This window comes from Geotrypetes seraphini, chromosome 1 (assembly GCF_902459505.1).
Source record: "Geotrypetes seraphini chromosome 1, aGeoSer1.1, whole genome shotgun sequence".
Lineage (NCBI taxonomy): Eukaryota > Metazoa > Chordata > Amphibia > Gymnophiona > Dermophiidae > Geotrypetes > Geotrypetes seraphini.
In genome coordinates this window covers 274,389,864-274,412,965 of record NC_047084.1, presented here as the reverse complement: position 1 = coordinate 274,412,965, position 23,102 = coordinate 274,389,864, and the positions used below count along the sequence as shown (strand labels likewise).

General features: G+C 45.1%; 1 protein-coding gene across 3 annotated transcripts in view; it reads right to left on the bottom strand.

Moving 5' to 3' along the window:
* The window catches only part of PTCD3 (pentatricopeptide repeat domain 3), a 137,751-nt gene that overhangs the window by 55,349 nt on the left and 59,300 nt on the right, over positions 1-23,102 (bottom strand). For all 3 annotated transcript variants that reach the window (XM_033951891.1, XM_033951883.1, XM_033951902.1), the window contains 2 exons: positions 16,490-16,572; positions 1,501-1,645 (listed from right to left, as the gene is read on the bottom strand). In XM_033951891.1, the coding sequence (XP_033807782.1) occupies positions 1,501-1,645; positions 16,490-16,572 (228 nt within the window). The remainder of the gene's footprint in view (positions 1-1,500; positions 1,646-16,489; positions 16,573-23,102) is intronic.

Sequence of the window (23,102 nt, the reverse complement as noted above, 5' to 3'; positions counted from 1 at the left end):
AGAACCACTCGATTTCAGCGTTAAGTCCTAAGGGTATAACAGTGTTTAATCTGTAGATCTACTGTTATACCCTTAGGACTTAACGCTGAAATCGAGTGGTTCTCTTTAATTTGAATGAGGTTCTTTATTAAGATATAGTGGGGAAATCGGACAGGAGGTGTGTCTGACGCTAGATGTACGTCATTACGTTAGAAACAAGTATAGCTATTTATAGCTTCAAACGCCGCGGCCATGTTTTCCTGACTTAAAACTCTACAGCGGGAAGCATGAGTCGCTGGATATAAGGTACTGTAGAATGCTTTTTCTATCTTATTGCTTTAAAATCATTATAAAGCTAAATAACTTTAATAAAATGTTACTATTGCAGGGGGATTCCTTGATACAGCCCGTGTGGGCGAAACATAGTCTATGTCGGAGTGCCTACCCCCACCCGCGTAGATGAGAACAAAAGATGAGTACTTTTTGATACTTAAAATATTTATATAAGTTATCGAATAAATAAAACTAATTAACATTATAGTGACCTATGACGACTATGGGTGCCGTTTTTGGTCCGTATGTTCTTTGAAGATAAATGAACATACCCCTAGGCATTTCTGAGGTCTGTGGGTCAAGAGACTTTAGAACCTCTCTAACTAATATTTTACTATTTGAACTCTTGGAGAGGTTCCAAATATAGGAGCCTGATATAATTGATATCAGGCCACTGCCAGACTGAGCTGAACACTGTAAGGAGAGGAGAGAGAGGCAGCCGACACTGTGTGCGCTCCGAAGAAATGCACTTGGTGTCTGTACAGCCTGTGCTAGCACTCCTGATCAAGTCAAGGGGTAAGTCAAATAGCAGGAGAAAATCCCGAGCTCTACAGTTCAAGCAGGCTGGCTGAGCAGGTCCCCACAGGATCTACCTGCCAGTTGCAGACCAAAGTCTGCGCCTCTCACACAAAGTCTGTGCCTCTCACACACGTAGCTTTACGGGAACGAGAAGTCCTGCACAAAAACCAAAAAAGAAAACCGAGCAGATCAAAGTTGCTCCTGCAGGCTTGCTTGCAGAAGCAATAACTGACTGGGGGCAACAGAGAGAAGGGAGGAGGAGGTGCTGAAAACAGTGTTCAGTATTTCCTGCAATGTCAGTGGAGTGGATGGAAGACTCATAGTTCAGCATACCATCCCTATTGCACTGGAATCTCAGTTTATATTCAAGTCAACCTTTTACCCTCTTTTTTTTGTTTGTTTGTTTTGGGGATGGGGAGGTCACCTCAATTTATATTTATGGTTTATATTCAAGTGCATATGGTAGTCTTGCGATTTTGTACACACAGTGCATGTTGACCATTTTTTTTTAACATCTCTTTTGAAGAATCTTTTGTTCCAGTTTCTTTTCTTTTGCTCTATCCCTACTTTTTACCCTTAGTTAATAAACTCACTCAAAAATACATGTTGTAAATTGGAAAATAATTTTGAATTTTGGGTTATCTGCAGGACTTTTGGAATTTCTCTTACCTATGTTTAAGGCTTTCATTTCACTTAATGTCTGCAAGGCACATAACTTGCTTAGGGCACCACATCTCCTCAAACTCTTCAATACTGCATTGAAAGTCAACAAATTTGGCTGCACCTTCTGCTCAACCATTTGCTGCAGCAGCTCCTATTAAAATAAAACATACTGTCAGAGCTTATCAGAAAGTCATAATATAGTAATTAAGTTACCCATTGCCAAAATTAGGCAATACCATTTTTACAGTGTATAACTATCACAATACTTCTTTAAAAAGAACACAGTTCAAATAGGCCAATCCCAGTCTATATCAAACCCCATAAAATTGGGTAAGAAAAGACAATTCTTTGTAGTCTTCCACTTAAGATATCACTTTTTAATCCTCATTTCTGTGGCAATGTGGTCCATTTGATTCCTCTTTGAAAAAGGAGTGGAGAATTTCTACAGCACATACAAATTAATGAAACTATTATCTCAACTCATCAAATGTAGTTATCAAACAAAATATTTATATTCCGCTCTTATCAATAAGCTCTAGGTAGAATACAATTAAACATGAACAGATTTGATCAATATAATATAGTCATTGCCTAAAATAAAACAATCCATAAAATAAATTGCATTATAAAATTCAGTTCAGATTCATTTATTTTTGTTATTTCTATTTATATCAGATTCCTCATAACCTTAATGATATTTGAGCCATCTAACACCTGGTAAACAGCAGCAGTGCAACAGATCAAGTTTCAAAGGCTGCCTGAAACAAAAATGTTTTTTAACATAGTTTTAAATATTTTAAGATCTTTTATTGCTCTAATCCGATTTGAAAGAGTATTCCACATTGATGGACCTCCAACATAAAAAATAGAATTTCTACAATTTTCAAGATAAATTACTGTATTTTTCGCTCTATAAGACGCATCCACCTGTAGAGGAGGAAAAGCCAAGAAAAAAAAATTTGGTTCAGAATTTTTTTTCTTCTTGGTTTTTCCTCCTCTACATGTAGGTTCGTCTGGTGGTCTGGTGCTGGGAAGCCCACAGCCCCCCCCCCCCCGTATCTTTTTTTTAACAGGTGGTGGTCCAATGCGGTCTGCTGCTGGACGGCTGCCTTTCAGTTGCAAAGCAGAGAATGGAGGAGTGTGACCTTTGCGCTTCCTGCCTGGTCATGCGCCGCTCTGTGATTGGCTGCGGGCCGCACTCACTGCGTCCAGCTGGGCTGCTCCTTCCTGCCTTCAGCTGCACAGGGATGTGGGCAGCGGCTTTTACACACTGCATGTGGCTGATCCACAAGCTTTCCCTCTGACATCAGAGAGAAGGCTTCCGGGTCAGCTACGTGCAGTGTGCAAGAGCCACTACCCACGTCCTTGTGCGACTGAAAGCAGGAAGGAGCAGGCCAACTGGAAGGAGGTAACTAGGATCCTCCAATGACCAAGAAGGCTTCCTTCCAACATCAGCTCTGACATCAGAGGGAAGCCTTCCGAGTTGGCTTTGGCAGAGGGAGATAAGCAGCTGGAGGGGCAGGAAGGAGGGCATGGAATCCCCGGCGGCCATTAAGGAGGAAGGGGGCAGGAGAACCACACAGTGCTGCATATCTCTAATAAGCGGTTCACTTAAGAACATAAGAACATAAGCAGTGCCTCCGCCGGGTCAGACCATAGGTCCATCCTGCCCAGCAGTCCGCTCCCGCGGCGGCCCGAACAGGTCACGACCTGTCTGAATCACTAGAAGGGGCCCCCTTGCCACCTTGGTTTCCCATTGAGTCCTATCTTCCCATCGAAGTCCTAACCCTCCGGTCTTGCACATGCACGACCTGGTTGGGTTTCTATACTTATTTCCTGGTTAGCTTTCTATACCTTTGTTACATCCCAGCACCTCTCTCAGTATCCCACGATCCCTTTATCCCTCAGGAATCCGTCCAATCCCTGTTTGAATCCCTGTACCGTACTCTGCCTGATCACTTCCTCCGGTAGCGCATTCCAGGTGTCCACGACCCTTTGGGTGAAAAAAAAACTTCCTTGCCTTTGTTTTGAACCTATCTCCCTTCAGTTTCTCCGAATGCCCCCTCGTACCTGTTTTCCCTTTCAGCCTGAAGAATCTGTCCCTATCCACCCTCTCTATGCCCCTCATGATCCTGAAGGTCTCTATCATATCTCCCCTGAGCCTCCTTTTTTCCAGAGAGAAGAGCCCCAGCCTATCCAACCTCTCGGCGTATGGGCAGTGTTCCAGCCCTCTTACCAGTTTCGTTGCTCTTCTTTGGACTCTCTCAAGTACTGCCATATCCTTCTTGAGGTACGGCGACCAATATTGAACGCAGTATTCCAGATGTGTACGCACCATCGCTCGATACAATGGCATGATGACTTCCCGCGTCCTGGTTGTTATGCCCCTCTTTATGATGCCCAGCATCCTGTTGGCTTTTTTCGAGGCTGTTGCGCACTGCGCAGATGGCTTCATTGATGCATCCACCAGCACACCCAAGTCTCTCTCTAGACTGCTGTCTTCCAGCAATCTCCCCCCCAATTTGTAGTTGAACAACGGGTTCTTTTTCCCTATATGCATGACCTTGCATTTTTCCACGTTAAAGCGCATTTGCCATTTGTTTGCCCAGTCTTCCAGCTTGTCCAGGTCCCTTTGCAGGTCCTCACACTCCTCCCTGGATCTAACTCTGCCGCACAGTTTGGTATCGTCTGCAAATTTTATAACCTCGCACTTTGCCTCCTTTTCCAGGTCATTGATAAATATGTTGAAGAGTAACGGCCCCAGCACCGATCCCTGTGGCACACCGCTCGTGACTCCCCGCCAGTCAGAGTATTGTCCCTTTACTCCGACCCTCTGCAGTCTACCCGACAACCAGTGCTCGATCCATCTGTGCACATCCCCTCCCACCCCGTGGTTCCACAGCTTCCTAAGCAGCCTTTCATGTGGCACCTTGTCGAAAGCCTTTTGAAAATCGAGGTAAATGATGTCTATGGGTTCCCCATTGTCCACCCGACTGCTTATTCCCTCAAAGAAGTACAAAAGGTTCGTTAAGCATGACCTTCCCTTACAGAATCCGTGCTGGCTTGTTCTCGGTAGGCCATTTCTCTCGATGTGCTCGCAAATACCATCTTTGATCATAGCTTCCACCATCTTCCTTATAATTGAAGTCAGGCTCACCGGCCTGTAGTTTCCGGGGTCACCCCTCGATCCCTTCTTGAAGATAGGTGTGACATTCGCCAGTTTCCAGTCCTCTGGTACCTCACCAGTTTTCAAGGATAGGTTGCAAACATGCTGGATTGTGCCCGCTATTTCTTGTTTTAGTTCCTTCAGAACCCTTGGGTGGATCCCGTCTGGGCCCGGCGATTTGCCACATTTTAACCTGTCTATCTGTTTGAGGACATCCTCCTTACTTACCTCTATGTGTTCCAATTTTTCAGCCTGTTCCCCACTTATGAGCTCCTCTGAATCCGGTATGTTAGATGTGTCTTCTCTCGTGAAAACCGACGAGAAGAACGTGTTCAACCTCTCAGCTACCTCTTTATCCTCCTTAATCACTCCCTTCCTATCCCCATCGTCCAACGGCCCCACCTCCTCTCTCGCTGGTCGCTTCCCCTTTACGTAACTGAAGAATGCCTTGAAGTTCTTCGCCTCCCTGGCCAGCCCCTCTTCGTAGTTCCCTTTTGCTTTTCTAACCTCCCGGTGGCATTCCTTTTGGCATTTCCTATGCGCCTGGTGATTTTCCTCCGTTGGTTCCTTTTTCCATCTCCGGAAGGATACTTTTTTGTCATTTATTGCCCTCTTTACCTCTGTTGAGATCCAAACCGGGTCCTTTGATCGCTTGTTCTTGCCGCCTTTCCTGAAACTGGGGACGTACATTCTTTGTGCTTCCTGCAGGGTGTCCCTGAATAGGGTCCAGGCGCTTCCTACAGTCTCCATCCTAAGGATGTTTCTGAGCTTCCTCCCCACCATTTCCCTCATAGCAGCATAGTTCCCTTTCCTGAAGTTGAGCGCAGTTGTTGCGGTCCTCCTTACTGTGGGTGTCCCCCTTTCTAATGTGAATCTGATCGCATTGTGGTCACTGCTGCCTAGTGGTTCTCCCACTTCTACCCCTCTTGCAGGCCCCCCTAATCCGTTTAGGATGAGGTCAAGAGTAGCACTCCCTCGCGTCGGTTCCCTGACTAGTTGCTCCATGAAGCAGTCCCTCACAGCTTCTACAAATCCTGTTTCCCTAGCGCAGTTGGAGTGACCCGTACTCCAGTCAATCCCCGGGTAGTTGAAGTCCCCCATCACTGTTACACTTCCAGTCCTGCATTCTTGTCTCAGTTCAGCTTCCAAGTCGTGTCCGACTCCTTCCGGCGTACCAGGTGGGCGATAGTACAGCCCCAGTTTTATGCCTGCACCCTTGTTTCCCGGCAATTTGACCCATAGTGATTCCAGCCCCTCTGCCTTCGTTGCCATATCCATCCCGACCGAGTAGATAGAGTCCTTTATATATATTGCTATGCCTCCCCCCTTCTTGTGGGTCCTGTCCCTCCTGTAGAGCTTGTACCCCGGCAGCGCCACATCCCATTGATTCTCCTCTGTCCACCATGTTTCTGTAATTCCAATTATATCCAGGTCCTCCCCCTTGGCCACGACCTCTAGTTCACCCATCTTGGCCATGAGGCTTCTTGCATTTGCGTATAAGCACCGTAGGTCCCGTTGTTTTTCCTCCACTTCTGTATTTACCTGGGTCGCCTCCCCTTGAATTTTGGGCAGTTCTGTTCCCTGTGCTTCTGCTTTGCCCTCAGCCTTTACCCTCGTAGCTTTCGGTTTCCCCACATTCCCGCCGCCCCACTTCCCCGCTTTTCCTCTGGGTTTTCTAGCCCTACCGGCCCCCTCCTGGGCTATCATCCCTTGAGCCTCCATTTGATCCCCCTCGCCTTGTGGCACCTCTATATTGCCCTCAGCTTTTGCCCTCGTGCCACCCAGTCCCCTTGTGTCTCCATGCCCCTTAGTCTCCTCCCAGCAAGTTCCCCTTACCTGATGTTTCCCTTACTCCTAAAGTTATGCATACTGCATGTTGAGAAACTCTGTAGTAAATCACACAATTCTGTTATTCCTCTTGTCTCAATTAGATAATCAGTGGAAAAGTTCTGAAATGGTTTCATGGGATTTTAGCTTCAAGATCTTATGTAGTGCATTCTGTAGGTAAAATGCCTAAATCATGGTCTCTGGGCTGTGGTGTTCCTAGGGATCTCCTTTGTCGCCCACACTGTTCAATATTTATTTGACTTCTTTATGCACTCTACATTTAGGCTCAGATGAATTTCTTTTCACTTATGCTGATGACATTTTTATTTTGCAAGAAGTTAATCTAGATCTTAATTTTACAATGAAGATTATTTCATGTATTTCTAGATTATTAAACTGATCTACCCAATTTCTGATTAAATTAAATCCCACTAAAACAAAGTTGTTATAGTTCAGACTGGATTCCCCTAATTTTCCGGATAAAATTTTGTTTGAGACAGGTGAAAAATTATCTCTTGACAAATCATTTCAAGTCCTTGGAGTCATTTTAGATTCAAGGTTATCTTTTTTTTTTTTTAAATTCTTTATTCATTTTTACATCTTACAACAAGTGCATCAGGAAATTACATTTGAACTTGATGAGACTTTGTGAGACTCTTTACAGGAGTTGGCGATTCTCGGCGTATTGGACCTTTTGGTTTATGATTTTTTATTCTGTATTTTTTTGTGGCATATTTTTCAAACCTTTTTGCATATTGGACCCCTGACGAAGGTTTGTCCGAAACACGGACCGTGTCGGGCCCCTTGTTTGGTAAAAAGGTTTTTATAAATTTATATTTGTCACAATAAATTCTGCCTGCATCTTGTACACATCTGTAGTTGGTTTTTGTTTGTTCCTGGTTGGTTTTTTCTGCAGACAAGGTTGGATCCCTCCTTCCTTTTTTGTTGCTCTTTAAAAACCCTAAACCATCTTTTTCTTTGTCTAAATAAGGCTCAGAAAAATAAAGAGCTTTACAAAAATTTAAAAATAGTTTCAAAATGGGTCCAACTTGAGAGCAAGCATCCCCTTTCTCGTTTTTAATTACAATAATTTTTGTCTTTCTTTTTGTTTTGCTTTAAGATAATTCGCCAATAATCTTCCAGCCTTATTTGAGTTTCCATAATACAAAGCTTGCTGAGAAAATAAATCTTTCCTAACCAATTTAGAAGAAATCTCATTATATTTACATTTAACTTTTAAAAGAGCTTGGAATGTAGAATGTTCCCATTTTTCAATCAATTTCAATTTCAATTCCAATACCTTAATTTCTTTTTCCAGAATGGAATATTGCAATTTAACCTGTTTCTTAATATATGCTGAAAGTGAAATAATCTGTCCTCTCATGGTTGCCTTAAAAGAATTCCACAAAGTTTCCATAGAGATTCCTTTTATATTATTAATTTGAAAATATTCATTCATTTTTAACTGAAAATCACCACAAAATTTTGGACCCACAAGCAATGTATTATCAAATCTCCATACAGGTCTACTATTATCCTGATCAACAATTTTAAATTCAATCCACACCCCTCCATGATCAGACAAAATAATTGGATCAATAGAGGCTTGTTATCTGTTGAGTTAGTTGGTCCGAAACAAAAATGTAATCTATCCTTGAAAAGGATTTGTGAACATGAGAGCAAAAAGAAAATTCCCGCCCATCAAAATGAAGTTATTTGCCATGCCGGAATAGAAATCACTAATGTAATGTAATGTAATATCTTTCAAATTACAAGACTGTACAAAATTATCTAATCCTAATGATTTCATAATTTTACTAACAACGTTAAAATCCCCAGCCACTACTAAGTTAGAAGCAGCCAGTGGTAGTATCAATTGTTGTAGAGATTTAAAAAACTCATTTTAATTCAAATTAGGGGCATATATATTAAAAAGCACCATAGTAGTATTTCCCATGCTCATGTTTACATGTAAACATCTACCTAAAGGATCTGAATCAACCAAATTGAACAATGCAGTACTTTTCCTATTCACTAAATAACTACTGCAGCCTTCTTTCTTACAGCAGGGGCAAGAAACAATACTTCACCCATCCTCCTTCTAGTTTTTTAGATTCTATAGCAGACAAATGCATCTCTTGGATATAGCAAATATCCGCTTTCTGTTGTTTTAAAAACAATAGTGGGTTTTCCTTTTAATCGGATGGTTGAGGCCGTTAACATTTAATGAAAATATTTTAAAATCCATTATACAATTTAAATATGAAGCATAAAAACATCATCCAGTAATTCCAGTTAAAATGATTTTTTCACTAAGTATTCATTTTTCCCAAATTTAAAACTTGAAATAAAATCCCTCCCCCCTTTTAATCCCCTCTTCCCATATCCCCCTCCCTCCCCTACCTTTCCCACCCAATTTAATAGTAAAAACTTGGAAACACACATGTGAAACCAGGTGACGAGAAACTCCTTACAGGCAAATTAAAAAATCTCATCATTTGATTACAATAAGCTATCTAATACTATGTTTATCATAGACTAAATCTACCGTATTTGCCGGCGTATAAGATGACTTTTCAGTACCTTAAAATCCTCCCCAAAGTCGGGGGTCGTCTTATACTCCGGGTACTGTTTACATCACAGTTTTTCAACCGCCGGTCCGCGGACCGGTGCCGGTCCGCAGAAAATTCCTGCCGGTCCGCACAGGACCGGCGAGATGGACCCGTTAAATTTTCTGCCCCGATGGTGTTTGCAGAAATCTTCTGTTCCTCCCAGCCTCGGGCGATCAAGACAGGCGGTCATTCCCTCTGTGAGTCTCGCCTATGCGGAAACAGGAAGTTGAAACAAAATAGGCGGGACTCAGAGAGGGAAGGTCCCGACGTTTGCAGCCTGTCTTGATCGCTGCCCCTGCTGAGTCGCCGAAGAGGGCCGAAGGGAAAGTGCAGGCAGAGAGAAGATGGTCAGCGTGCGCGGGGAGGTCAGCGTGTCGATTGGGGCCATCAGCAGCGTTTGTACTGAGTCTGCCCATGTGCAGGATGCGGCGGGTAGGGGCCTCCGACTCGTCTTGGGCGGCTGGGCCTGCGGTGCAAAGCTGTTTTTGCCGGCTTGGGGGGGGGGGGGGGGTCGCGAATGTGCAGGGCACAGCAGGAGTAAGATCATGGGGAGCCTTCAACAGTGGCTGTCTCCTCTCCTAACAGCTCTGTACTTACCAGGGCAGTGATTCACTTTGGCAACTTCCCCTTTCCTCAGAGGCGGCAACGGACCCAAGGCTGCCTAAGGAAATCACTGCTGCAGGCAAGTACTGAGAGCTGCTGGAAGGAGAGGAAGCCACTGTTGGAGGCTGGGAAGCTGATGGATAAAGGGAGAGCTGCTACTGCACCTGGAGAGAGGTAGAAAGAGAGATGCTGCTGGGAGGGGAAGAGGGAAAGAGTTGGGAAGAGAGCTACTGTTGGATAGGGGGGAGGAGGGAAGGGAGAAGGTAAAAAGGAAGGAAACAGCTGGCAGGGAGATTAGAGGAGGGAAAGGGGAGAGACAGGAATGAGAAAGTAGAGAGAGATTGATGCTGGAAATGGGGTTAGCAGAGAAATGAGAGAGGGATAAAGATGCTAGATCTGGTGTAGGAGAGATAAAAATGAAGAAAGCAGTGAAGCTGGAATGAATGATGTAAAAAGGAGAGAGGAGGCACAGGCTGGATGGAAAGGGGAGAGGGGCATAGAAAGAAGTCAGATACATATGGAAGGGGGAGAGGCCAGACAGTGGATGGAATGGGCAGATGCTGGAAGGAAGAGTGGAAAGAAGATGAAAGCAGAGACCACAAAAGGTAGAAAAAAATCATTTTATTTCTATTTTGTCATTACAATATATCAGATTTGAAATATATATCCTGCTAGAGACATAACTGTGGACTGCAAAGCCTAACACTATTCCTGTCATGTGTGACTGCAGTATTCTGTTAGCATGATATTTCTGTGTAGCATTCTGTAATAATTTGGCTTGTTCAGTTTTCTTGATAGTAGAGGGGAAATATGTGAAGGGGAGGGGAGACAGGGGTTTTGTTGGTCCTTGTTCTGAATATTTATATTTATAAAATGACAATTGTACAGAATATTGTTTCTTTTTATACTTTAATAAAATACGTTCAATATAAAATCATAACTGAGGCTTGTGCAGATGGGATCAGATGGTTTGTGGGGACCGAGCTTGCGGAGATGGGGCGAAAATGAGTTTTTAAAAATTTCGGTCTTAGTAGTTTGCCGGTCCACAAAATAATTCTTTTATTTCTGCCGGTCCACGGGTGTAAAAAGGTTGAAGAACACTGGTTTACATGCCCTTACTTTACATGCCCTAACATCTCCTTCCTTACCTCCTTACGGTGCTTACGGTACTAGTAAACCTGCCGGGACATCAGCGGGGCCATGGCGGGACATCAGTGTGACAAGGGTGCCAGCTCCTTCATCCTGCGCAGCGGGAAGCAGCGGCGCTCTGGCCCCACCCCTTTTCTCTTTACTACGTCTCTCGCACATGCGGCCGTGTGTGGAGTCTAGCCCTTAAGGAAGTTGCGGGGGCGAACAGGAGGCTTTTGAAGGCTTTTAAAGGGAAACTGTCATGCCAGCAAACTTGCTAGGAACTTGCCCGGCATTTGCTCTCTCCCTCTAAGTGTTATCTTCCTTCTATCATTGACAGTTTCAGTTTGGTTAACAGTTTAGAAAACAAATAGCATGGCAGCTCCCATGGGTTTATTGTTCTATTCAGCTTTAGTGAATTAATTAAAATTGTTGAAATAAATTCTGATGTTCTTTTAAGTTTTATTTGTTGTGCAGAAGGTGTGCGGAAGAAGGGGTAGTCTTATATGGCGAGTATATAACAAACTCTATATTTTAACTGTAAAAGTTGGGGGGTCGTCTTATACGCCAAGTCGTCTTATACGCCGGCAAATACGGTACTTCTTTCAATTTATTAAATTATGCATCCTTACAGAATATTACATCTTTAAAAAATCTTTTTATATCTTAAAAGCACTAAAGATAATATTATAGTATAATTCAGAGTACCATATAAATCTAAGTACAAATTTTAAAAAACAAATTTGCAAATTGTCCAATAAAATATCTAATATGCAAATTTCCATATGAACTTAACTTCTTTGTATTATTAAACATATTTATTTGTCCCATATCTCCAAACTATGTAGTTTTAACATACCTAAATTACATAAGTCAGACATAATACCTTTTTTGAACATATTCAATGTTAATGCTTTTCTTACCATTTTCAGAATACCCTTATATCAGTCAATCTCTATTAAATTGTCAATATCTTCATTCTTTCTTTAAACCCTTCCTTTTAAAATAATTCTACTAATAATTGTAAGCATCCAAATAAGATAAGATAGTTAAAAACCTATACAAGCTAAAATAGAAATGTCTTTGCATATTTATAATAAGTTATATTATTCCCATAACTAATAATATTAAAATATATCAGTTTTCTAAAATAGATTTAAGCTTCATTAGAAAATTAAAGAAACTCTTAGATGTTGATCTTATGACAGTAAATCTAGAAAGAAGTATAATATAAATTATTCCATAAACAATGAATCCCCCACACAGTTAAATAGATTAATCTATTAAATCATCTAGTTCATAAGGACTACATATCTAACATATCCATCCTAAAATATAATAATGTCCAATTAAATCATCTCTTATTCTTATATATATATAATTAACAATTAATAAGAACTTAATTAAGCTATCACACATTCATTTACCTCTACCAACTCGATCAATACTATATATTTATTTCTTGAAAAAAAAATCATTAATTTAAGTATCCTAGAATGAATTTTCTAATCCTTTAAACTATCGTATAAATAATATATATATATATATATATATATATTTATTTTTTTAACATATACTAATGAAAACTATATTCTTCAAAAATAAATCTTCTTAATGCATAGATGAAAACCCCTCTAATCCATTGATAACTAGGCAAAAAAGGGACCTCAACGGGAAGCTTTCCCATGATACACGTTCTTGTACCAGGTTGCATTTTAACTGTAAAATAGGAAAATGTGAAAAAGAGAAATTTGAGGATTGGACCCAATTGGAAACAATTTAATCCATAGAGGTTCAATCCTCACAAAAAAAAAACCTTCCACGTTCAAGAAGATAAGACCCGCCCAGGGAAACACACAAATGTAAAATCTCCGTATTTTAAGCTGCATCCAAAATATCTTCTGGCAGAGTTTCATATTCTGTTAAGAGATTAATTGTGAGTGTCGCTTATTGAATTCTGAGCTCCGATTCCCTTTCAATCATACTGAAGACTTCGTAATCTGTATTGAGTGAAATTATATGAAAGAATAAACTCCAACTTGATATCCAATAAACTTTTGCAATTCAGCAGTGCAGCAATTCAAAACACAGGTACTCATAGATCCTTTTATTTGACCATTTATTTACACAGTATACAGCATTTGTATGGTACAACTTGAAGACCTTCTGCAGAATTAAAATGACGCCCCTTTCATACTTCCTATATTTCATCAGCGGCAAGAAATAGTACTGTAAATATGCTTCATATTCCTTTAAGCTCACACGCTTACTCTTACTTACAGCTCGAAAATATTTTGAAACTGTATAAGAAAAAACTTCATTGACTAGCCTTATCTGCATAAAGCCTGAGCAGTCCAATTGAAGCATTCTAAAGAAAATTTCATCTTCTTTAACTTTGCATCAGTGACAGTTAAACCAGTTATTTCAAAAAATATTCCATCCATCGATCAATCCCATTTCCTATGGAGAACTCCAGATTTGGGTTTTTTTTTTCCTTTTGAACAACACTTCACAGAAAAATAAAACAAACTATGCATTAAAAATAATTGTCATTCAAAACCTTTCTTCTGGAACAGCATCCACCATAATAAATTTAACAATATATCTTTTCATGAAGATATCGAAGACATCACAGTTATCCAAAAATTCCAGTAACTTTTCAGGTTCCTCAAAGTTCAATGTCTTATTGGCATATGTAAACCTCATTATGGCAGGATAAGCAGACCATATTTAGCACCAAGATTTCTCAACTTCGGGCGCAGCTCCAATAACCTTTTCCTTTTATGTGTAGTGGCCTTAGCAAAATCAGGCACAATATGAATTTTTGAATCCTGACACTTTAAATTTTTGTTTTCTTTCGCTAGCCGAACAACTTCCATAACTTGTTGATGTCTCAGTAATTTAAAAATTAATGGACGTGGCCCCAATTGGTTATTTGTTCTCCGTGCAGGGATCCTCTCAAATTCCAGTGGAAACTTTGTTGTAAGAGGCAGGATCTTCGGGAGAAAGTTTTCTAAGAAGGAAATCAGGCCATTTTTTTTCAACTCCCTCCGGAAGCCCAATTATTCTTAAATTATTCCTTTTTTCTCTATTAATGCAGTTCTCCAGGTCTCTCGACAGTGTATCCATTTTTTTCCTGTCCACTTTGTATTGCTGTATCTCCGTCTCATCCAGCTGATCCAATTTGACATCAATAAGCTCCACACGCTTTGTGAGGTTTGCGACTTCATCTTTAACCTCCTGAAGCTTTTGTGCATTGTCGGAAACTATTTCTTTGATTTGTCTAAGCTCTGATAAAATGTCACTGCTATCCTCTTTTGGCCGACACTTTCGAGGGAGTCGCCGACTCTGGCTTAGATCTTTTTTGCACTACCTAAACCCGTACCAGCCATATCACCTTTCATCTGTTTACCCGATGCCATAATCTGATCAGAGCTCGTAAATATAACTGAAAAAACTAATTTTTATAGCTTATTTTCTCTTTCATTAAGCCTATTACTGCGGAGCTTCACTTTCACCCGACCATCGAGCTGCGCCTCCAAGCCATGCCCCCCAAGGTTATCTTTTAAATCGCAGATTAGCAACCTGCTCAGGAAGTATCATCTTACAGAGACTAAAATCTGTACATTCACTATTTTATCAAAGTCATTTCACTGCTCTTGTTCGCTCAATTATATTAGCTCAACTGGATTATTGCAACTCAATTTATTATGGAGTTAGCAAAACTAACTTAAAAAGATTACAGTTGTTACAAAATAGTTATTAGAGTGATATTTAATAAAAATAAATTTGAGCATGTCACTCCTTTGCTAAAAACATTACATTGGCTGCCGGAAGAATCTAGGGTGAAGTTTAAAGGGCTCTTTTTACAAAGGCACGTTAGGGCCTTAACGCACGGAATAGCGCACGCTAAAATGCTGCGCACGCTAGCAGCTGCCGCCTCCTCTTGAGCAGGCGGTAGTTTTTTGGTAGCGCGTGCTAATCCAGTGCGTGCGCTAAAAACAATAGCGCACCTTCTTAAAAGGAGCCCTAAGTTCTTGTATAGATTATAAATTTATGTATGGCCAATTAGATCATCTGATTGTACCTTTGATATTTCATTTATCAGGACAAAGATGTTATTCTTAATTATTCTCGTTAATATTTCTTTCTATTAAGAGTCCAATCTAAGGGTCAGGTTGCGTGTTCTACCTTTTTATATTGACTGACCTTTGCAATGGCTTACGATGTCAGTTAAGAAAATTTAATTCTTATTCAGTATTTCTTAAACAGCTAAAAACGTATCTGTTTAAAGTACAACTTGATTAGTTGATCAGCTAATCTATATCTTATTGTAAACCATGCTGAGCTTCAATATAAATGGGGATAATGCGATATATAAGAGGAAAGATTAGATTAGATTTCTCTCTGTGAACTAACAAATAACTGTAATGATCCAGGATTAGAATACAACACGAGCAAATAAAGATTGAATCTCAATCTGCACTGCAATCTACACTAATCTTCAGCCAGAAGGGGTGCAAACCTCTGCTGTCTCTGTTTTCGCCACTGTAGTCTTAAACTTAACAGCCAGCACTGTCTGAATGGTTGCCACTGCATTATGTCTCCCTACACATACCTTTGTTAGGCTGACCCTTAAACAGGCAATAGTGCCTGATGCAACATAACTAAAAAAAAAATTTACATCCATCATTTGCTAGTTAAAATATGCACAAAACAAAAGTCATATTGGGTGTATACCCACATATTTACACCCACACTTAACTTCTTTAGGATGCTACTGTATATCTTAAGCTCAATGGACAATTCATTGTACCAAATAGAAGAGCTAAAATCTGGGGCATTTCATCTACACATTACAAATTCTACAGAAGGGAAGAGATAGTAACCAGTTTGAGCAGACTGAAACTAACATCCAAGTATACTATTTTATTTCTGTTTTAAGTATTTTGGCTCCTGACCCTTTAACACTCAGAAAACTAAAGCAAACTGGATATATGACCTAATGGGTAACCAGTGAAGATCTGATTAACAGATGTCACAGCAAAATTTCAAACTGAAGCCTTTCAACTGCATTCTGGACCACCTGAGATCTGTGCACAAGTTTTGCGAAAAGATCCATACTCAAAATATTACAACAGTGCAGACAGGAAAATACCATAATCCGAAACAGTCTTAAAAGTACCAAGTCCAGGAAAGGGTGAATTTTACCTAATAACATAAACTTAAATATAGTTCTATGTAAGAATCAACACTACCATACAAAAATTGAAATTTTAAGTGTCTTGAATAATAACATGACAAAGAAGAGATGAGACACCAAAACCAGATAAACTAGGGGTGTACTTTATCCATGAACATGTGTTTCTTTTCCTAAGCACACAAGATGTCCACAGCTTCAAGCTAATATGTTATACTATAGGGGGGGCGTGAGAGAGTGGAGAGTGAGAGTGTGTGTGTAGACAGAAATATTTATGCTTAAAATATTACCTAAATTCATTGCCACCCCCACACCACACAAAAAAATAACTTTTGTGAGGCCCTAAGCTGTAACTTATTTAGCTTATAGGTAAATCAAGCACTGACCATAACTAGTTCTGTAATCTGTCAGAAATAAAATGCCACTTCTATTGCCAACCTATTGGATTAATGTTCTTACCTTAATAAGATCCCACTTTTCACTGTATTTCTCTTTTACTTCAGGGGCTGCTGAAATGAGTGCACTGAAGGCATGTACATCAGCTGCCAGAAAAAAAACAACATATTTAAAAAGTTTTTTCTGGTACATCAAACAGTAGCTGGATGAAACATGTTTAAACACTGGCAAAAGTAAAGTTTTCTAAAAGAGAGCCATTACTGCACATGTGGCTCTAAGAATATAAAGTCAAGCCCCATGCATTTTATACACTGCCTTTCTGTAGTACAGTGTATCACAAACTGTGTGCCATGGTGATTTCCAGGTGTGCCATAAAAGAGTCAAGTCAGTCACTGCCAGCACTGATGCCTCTCCTCCTCTCTGACACCCCCCTCCATGGGTGATGGAGAGATTTCCAAAACTGGCAGTTTTTCCGGGTTTTAGAAGGCCCCCAAGCTCAGAGCCACATCTACAGAGCCTCTGAGCATGCGTAGGCAGCGACGTGATGACATCATGCACATGCGTGTTATGTCACTGGTCAACGTCCGCGCATGCTCAGAAGCTCCGAGTTTAGTGGCATGGCAGAAAAGGTTTGCAAGACCCTAGTAGGGTCACAATTAAACTTTTTTTGTACCTGGCACAAAGCACAGTTACTTACCGTAACAGGTGTTATCCAGGGACAGCAGGCATATATTCTCACATGTGGGTGACGTCATCTACGGAGCCCCGGCGCGGACAGCTTTTCAAGCAAACTTGATTGAAGTTTCAAGTTTGCACACTGCACCACGCATGTGCGTGCCTTCTCGCCCACTAGAGGGCGCATCCCACCTCGTGGTCCTCAGTTCCATAACTAGCAAGGAAACCATCCCCGGGGAGGCGGGCGGGTTGTGAGAATATATGCCTGCTGTCCCTGGATAACACCTGTTACGGTAAGTAACTGTGCTTTATCCCAGGACAAGCAGGCATGATATTCTCACATGTGGGTGACCTCCAAGCTAACCAAAACAGGGCAGGTGGGAGGATGGCAATTAGGAAAACAGATTTTGCAATACTGACTGGCCAAACCGGCCATCACTCCTGGATAGAGTGTCCAGACAGTAATGAGAGGTGAATGTATGAACCGAAGACCAAGTGGCAGCCTTACATATTTCCTCCATCGGAGTGGATCGGAGAAAGGCTATCGAAGCTGCCATTGCTCGGACCTTGTGCCCCGTGACTCGACCCGGGGGAGGAAGGCCAGCCTGAGCGTAGCAAAAGGAAATGCAAGCGGCCAACCAGTTAGACAGAGTGCGCTTGGAAACTGGATGCCCTAATCGATTGGGATCGAAGGACAAAAACAATTGAGGAACCTTCCGATGAGACTTGGTGCGTTGAAGATAATATGCCAACGCCCTCTTACAGTCAAGCGTGTGAAGCGCCGTCTCGCCAGGATGGGAGTGGGGCTTCGGGAAGAACACAGGAAGGACAATGGACTGATTGAGGTGGAAGTCAGAAACAACTTTAGGTAAAAACTTAGGATGGGTGCGGAGAACCACCTTGTCGTGATGAAAGACAGTGAAAGGAGGGTCCGCAACCAAGGCTTGCAACTCCCCAATCCGCCTGGCGGAGGTGAGGGCAATCAGAAACACCGCCTTCCAAGTCAGAAATTTCAAGGGGGACTTGTTGAGTGGCTCAAAGGGGGGTTTCATCAGTTGAGCCAGAACTACATTCAGGTTCCACACGACAGACGGAGGCTTAAGAGGGGGGCAAACCCTGAGTAACCCTTTCATGAAGCGTGTCACCAAGGGGTGGAGTGACAGGGGGCGTCCCTCCAGAGGTTGGTGGAAAGCAGAAATCGCACTGAGATGAACCCGCACCGAAGTGGTTTTCAAGCCGGAGCGCGACAAATGAAATAAATATTCTAAAACCGAGGATACCGGAACTGATACCGGATCCAGGTGAAAAGACGAACACCAGGTGGAAAACCTGGTCCATTTCTGCGTATAGCAAAGCCTCGTCGAGATCTTGCGGGAGGCTTCCAACACCTCCTTCACCGATTGAGACAGGTCCGGAGGAGTCAGGGAACAAGAAACCAGGCTGTCAGGTGCAATGACTGCAGATTGGGATGTAACATGGATCCTTGACTCTGAGACAGCAGAGAAGGAGAGACAGGCAGGGGAAGAGGCTCCCTGGCACTGAGCTGGAGCAGCAGGGAGAACCAGTGCTGACGCGGCCACCGAGGTGCTATGAGAATCATCGTGGCCGTGGACGATTTTAGGTGTACCAACGTTCGCATGATCAGAGGGAACGGAGGGAATGCGTACAGGAACCTCCCTTCCCAGTCGAGTAGGAAGGCATCCGCTTCCAGACGGTCCTGCGAGTACATCCGAGAACAATATAGTGGTAGTTTGTGTGTCTCCGGAGAGGCAAACAGATCCACCTGTGGCGTTCCCCAGCGAGCGAAAACCTCGCGTAGAACTGCTGAGTGTAGAGTCCACTCGTGCGGTTGCAGAAGTCGACTGAGTTTGTCCGCCAGGCAATTCCGTTCTCCTTGGATGTAGACCGCCCGGAGGAAGATGTTCCGGGAGGCCGCCCACTCCCAGAGGCGAAGAGCTTCGGAGCAGAGGGGCCATGACCCCGTTCCTCCCTGCTTGTTCACATAATACATTGCCACCTGATTGTCCGTGCGGACGAGGACCACCTGGTCCTGCAATATGTGAACGAAGGCTCGAAGTGCTAGGAAGATGGCCCGCAGCTCTAGCACGTTGATGTGACACTGACGGTCTTCTGCCGACCACAGGCCCTGCGTGCGAAGACCGTCGAGGTGGGCTCCCCACGCGTACTCCGAGGAGTCCGTGGTCAGGACCTTGCGAAAAGGCGGAGTGCGGAACAATAGCCCCATGGACAGATTTGAAGAGTCTGTCCACCAACGCAGCGATTTCCGCAAGGGCGGAGTCACCGAAATGAGGCGAGACACCGGGTCGCACTCCTGACGCCACTGGGACGCGAGGGTCCACTGAGGGATCCTCAGATGTAGCCTCGCAAACGGCGTGACATGTACCGTCGAGGCCATATGGCCCAGCAGCATCATCATGCGCTTGGCCGACACCTTCGACAGTTGAGAGACCTGGTGGCTCATCCGTACCAGGGCTTCCAACCGCTGGGTCGGCAGGTAGGAGCGTAGGCGCACCGTGTCCAGCACCGCACCTATGAATTGAAGAGACTGCGACGGCCTCAACTGAGACTTTGGAAAGTTTATCTCGAACCCGAGAGTTTGCAGGAAGGCAATAGACTGTCGGGTCGCTGAGATAACCCCCTCCCTGGTCGGGGCTTTGATGAGCCAATCGTCCAGGTAAGGGAACACGTGAAGTCCACGCGACCTGAGGGCTGCTGCAACCACCACCATGCACTTCGTGAATACTCGTGGGGACGCGGCCAGGCCGAAGGGCAGTACCCTGTACTGGAGGTGGAGGTCCCCCACCTGGAATCGTAAGAATCTTCGACAGGCGGGGTGCACCGGAACATGGGTGTATGCTTCCTTCAGGTCGAGGGAGCACATCCAGTCCCCTTCCTCCAAGAGGGGATACAGAACCGGGAGAGATAGCATTCGAAACTTCTCCCGGGCCAGGAATTTGTTGAGCTTCCTGAGGTCCAGTATGGGGCGCAGGTCCCCGGTCTTTTTTGGGACCAAGAAGTAGCGGGAGTAAAACCCCGTACCCCACTGGTCCTTGGGGACCGGCTCGACCGCCCGAAGCTTCAAGAGGGCTTTGGCTTCGGTTATAAGGGTCGGTAGCTGCGAACGGTTGCAGGGGACTAAACTTGGGGGACTGTCCGGCGGCGAGGACACAAAGTTGAGCGAGTAGCCCTCGGAGACGATCCGGAGCACCCAAGCGTCTGAGGTAATCCCGGTCCATGCCTCCCGGAAGGACCGAAGACGGCCCCCGATAGGAAGGGGTTCTTGTGAAAGTGCGGAGGGGAACCCGCCCCGTCCGCTCAGCCCGTCAAAAGGAAGGCGCTGGCTTAGAAGGGCCCTGCGCCGGGGCTTGGGGTTGTCCCCCTCTGCCTCGCTGAGACGGACGTCTCGGAGGCGGTCTCGAGAAAGCCGGGGTCGACTTCTGAGGGTATCGGCGCGGCGGAGGCCGAAAGGGTTTCTGCGGCGGGGGCCTAGGTTTGGGCCGGACCAGGGATGCTAGAGAGCGCTCCTGTTCCGACAAGCGCTTGGTCGCCGCATCCAATGACTCGTCGAATAACTCGGACCCCACACAAGGCAAGTCTGCCAGGCGTTCCTGCAGGTTTGGGTCCATGTCGAGGGTGCGAAGCCAGGCCAAGCGGCGCATGGCCACCGCGAGGGCCGACACCCTCGAAACCAGCTCAAAGGCGTCGTACACTGCATGGAATAGGTACAACCGCAATTGAGACAGGTTGGACATAAACTTGTCGAATCCTGCTCTTTGGGAGTCCGGTAACGAGTTTCGATATTGAGGAAGGTCCTTCACCATACCACGCAAAAAGGAGGAAAAGGTGAAGGCGTAATTTAGAACCCTGGTGGCCATCAGGGAATTTGAATAGAGGCGACGGCCAAACTTGTCCAGGGTCCGCCCCTCCCTGCCTGGTGGAACCGCCGCAGAAACCCGTGAGGGCTGTGATTTTTTAAGAGCAGACTCCACCAGAAGAGACTGGTGTGAGAGCTGCGCCTTATCGAACCCTTTAGGGGGAATCGTCCTATACTTCGATTCCATTTTTGAAGGCACAGACGTGACTGTAAGAGGGTTTGACAAGTTCTTCAGCCAGGTTTGCAGAAGGACACTGTTGAGAGGGAGTCTAGGCACCTCCCTAGGAAGAGTGGGGAGGTCCTGTTCCTCCAAAAATTCTTTGGAATACCGAGAGCCTACCATCAGGTCAATCCCCAGGGCTTGGGCCATGTCCTGAACGAAGGATGAAAATGAGGACGGCCTAGCCTGGGGAGAGGGGGTTCTCGACCGCCCCACCGAGGAGAGGGGGGAGGCCTCATGGGAATAATGAGGATCCCTAACCGATCCCGAATCCCAGGATCCCCTCTCGAGGGTCCTCGAGGGGGAAGGGGAAGTTATCCTCCTCGCAGAACCCTTGGGTGAGGACCCCGGGGTTCGTGGGACACTCTCCCGTTTCCTCGGCGAGGCGGCCCGGGAAGACTTCCCATGGGGTGAGCGGAGGAGCCTCGGGTTGTCGAGGCGCAATTCCGACACCTGCAGCGCCTCGCCCCCGAACGACGAGGAACGGTCGCGCCGAGGCGAGCCTCGGGGCCGCTTAGACTTCCTCGATCGACGCCCCGTCCGAGGTCGCGTCGAGGGCGAGGCGTGTCTGGAAGACCCGGAGGAAGAGGAGGAAAGACGGCGCACTCTGCGCAACTTTTCTTTGGGCCTTACACTCCGCTCAGGGGGTTCCCCCGAGGTCGAGGTCCGGGGCGGGGCCGAGACCGAGGTGAACGGGGCCCCAGTACCCGAGACCGAGGTCGCCGAGGCCGGGGCTCCCGAGGGAGCCGAGGCCGGGGCCTCCGAGACCGAAGGCGCCCAGGCCGAGGTCGAGGCCGCCGGAACCGCAGCACGCTGCAACACTTCCAGGGCTCCCGACAGCTCCGATGAGATCAGAGCTCGGAGGAGATCCTGGAAGGCCGGAATCCCCACGAAGGTGGGGAGTTCCGAGTCCGGGGCACACTCCCTGGAGGGCGACCTCGGTCTCGAGTATTCCCTCGGGGTGTGCGGAGTCGAGGTCCGATGCGGGGCCGGGGTCGACCCACCCGCCTTGGCCTGACTCGAGGATGGCTTCTTTGCTGAAGGGGATGGAACAGAGGACTTACCCGAAGCTTGCTTCACTGACGACGCCTTCGAGGAAGAGGGCCGAGGCGAGGCCGAGGCCCCCGAGGACGCCGAGGCCGAGGTCAAGGCCGGGGCCGAAGCCGAGGCCGACGTCGAGGCCTTAGGCGGCGCGTCGACGGCGAACAATTCGGCCATTCTTGCCTTACGGCGACGGAGGGCCCTGTTTTGGAAGGTAGCACAGCGATCACACGAGTCTGTCGGATGTTCGGGCCCAAGACAGACAATGCACCACCGGTGAGGGTCAGTGATGGAAAGCAACCTCTCACACCGGCTGCACTTTTTGAATCCCGTAACAGGACGGGACATCCACGAAGAAAAAGAAGAAGGCCGGGAACGTACCGACGTCCCGCGGCCACGGCTTCCGGGAGCCCCCGGAGCCCGACTAAAAACGAAAGACTTTTTTTTTTTTTTTGAAAAGAAACGAAAGGAAAACAGCACCGCGAACTAATTCGAAAGGAAAAACAAACTAAACGCGGCAGCTAGAAGGCAAAAACACTGGAGCTCAGATCCACAGGGCTTTCTTGCTCCGCGGAAAAATTTGAACTGAGGACCACGAGGTGGGATGCGCCCTCTAGTGGGCGAGAAGGCACGCACATGCGTGGTGCAGTGTGCAAACTTGAAACTTCAATCAAGTTTGCTTGAAAAGCTGTCCGCGCCGGGGCTCCGTAGATGACGTCACCCACATGTGAGAATATCATGCCTGCTTGTCCTGGGATAATGGAGGGTTAAGTAACTTGCACAGGGTCAAAAAAGCCACAATAGAGTTTGTTTTGTATTACTGCTGTTGCAATCCTGGAGTTCTG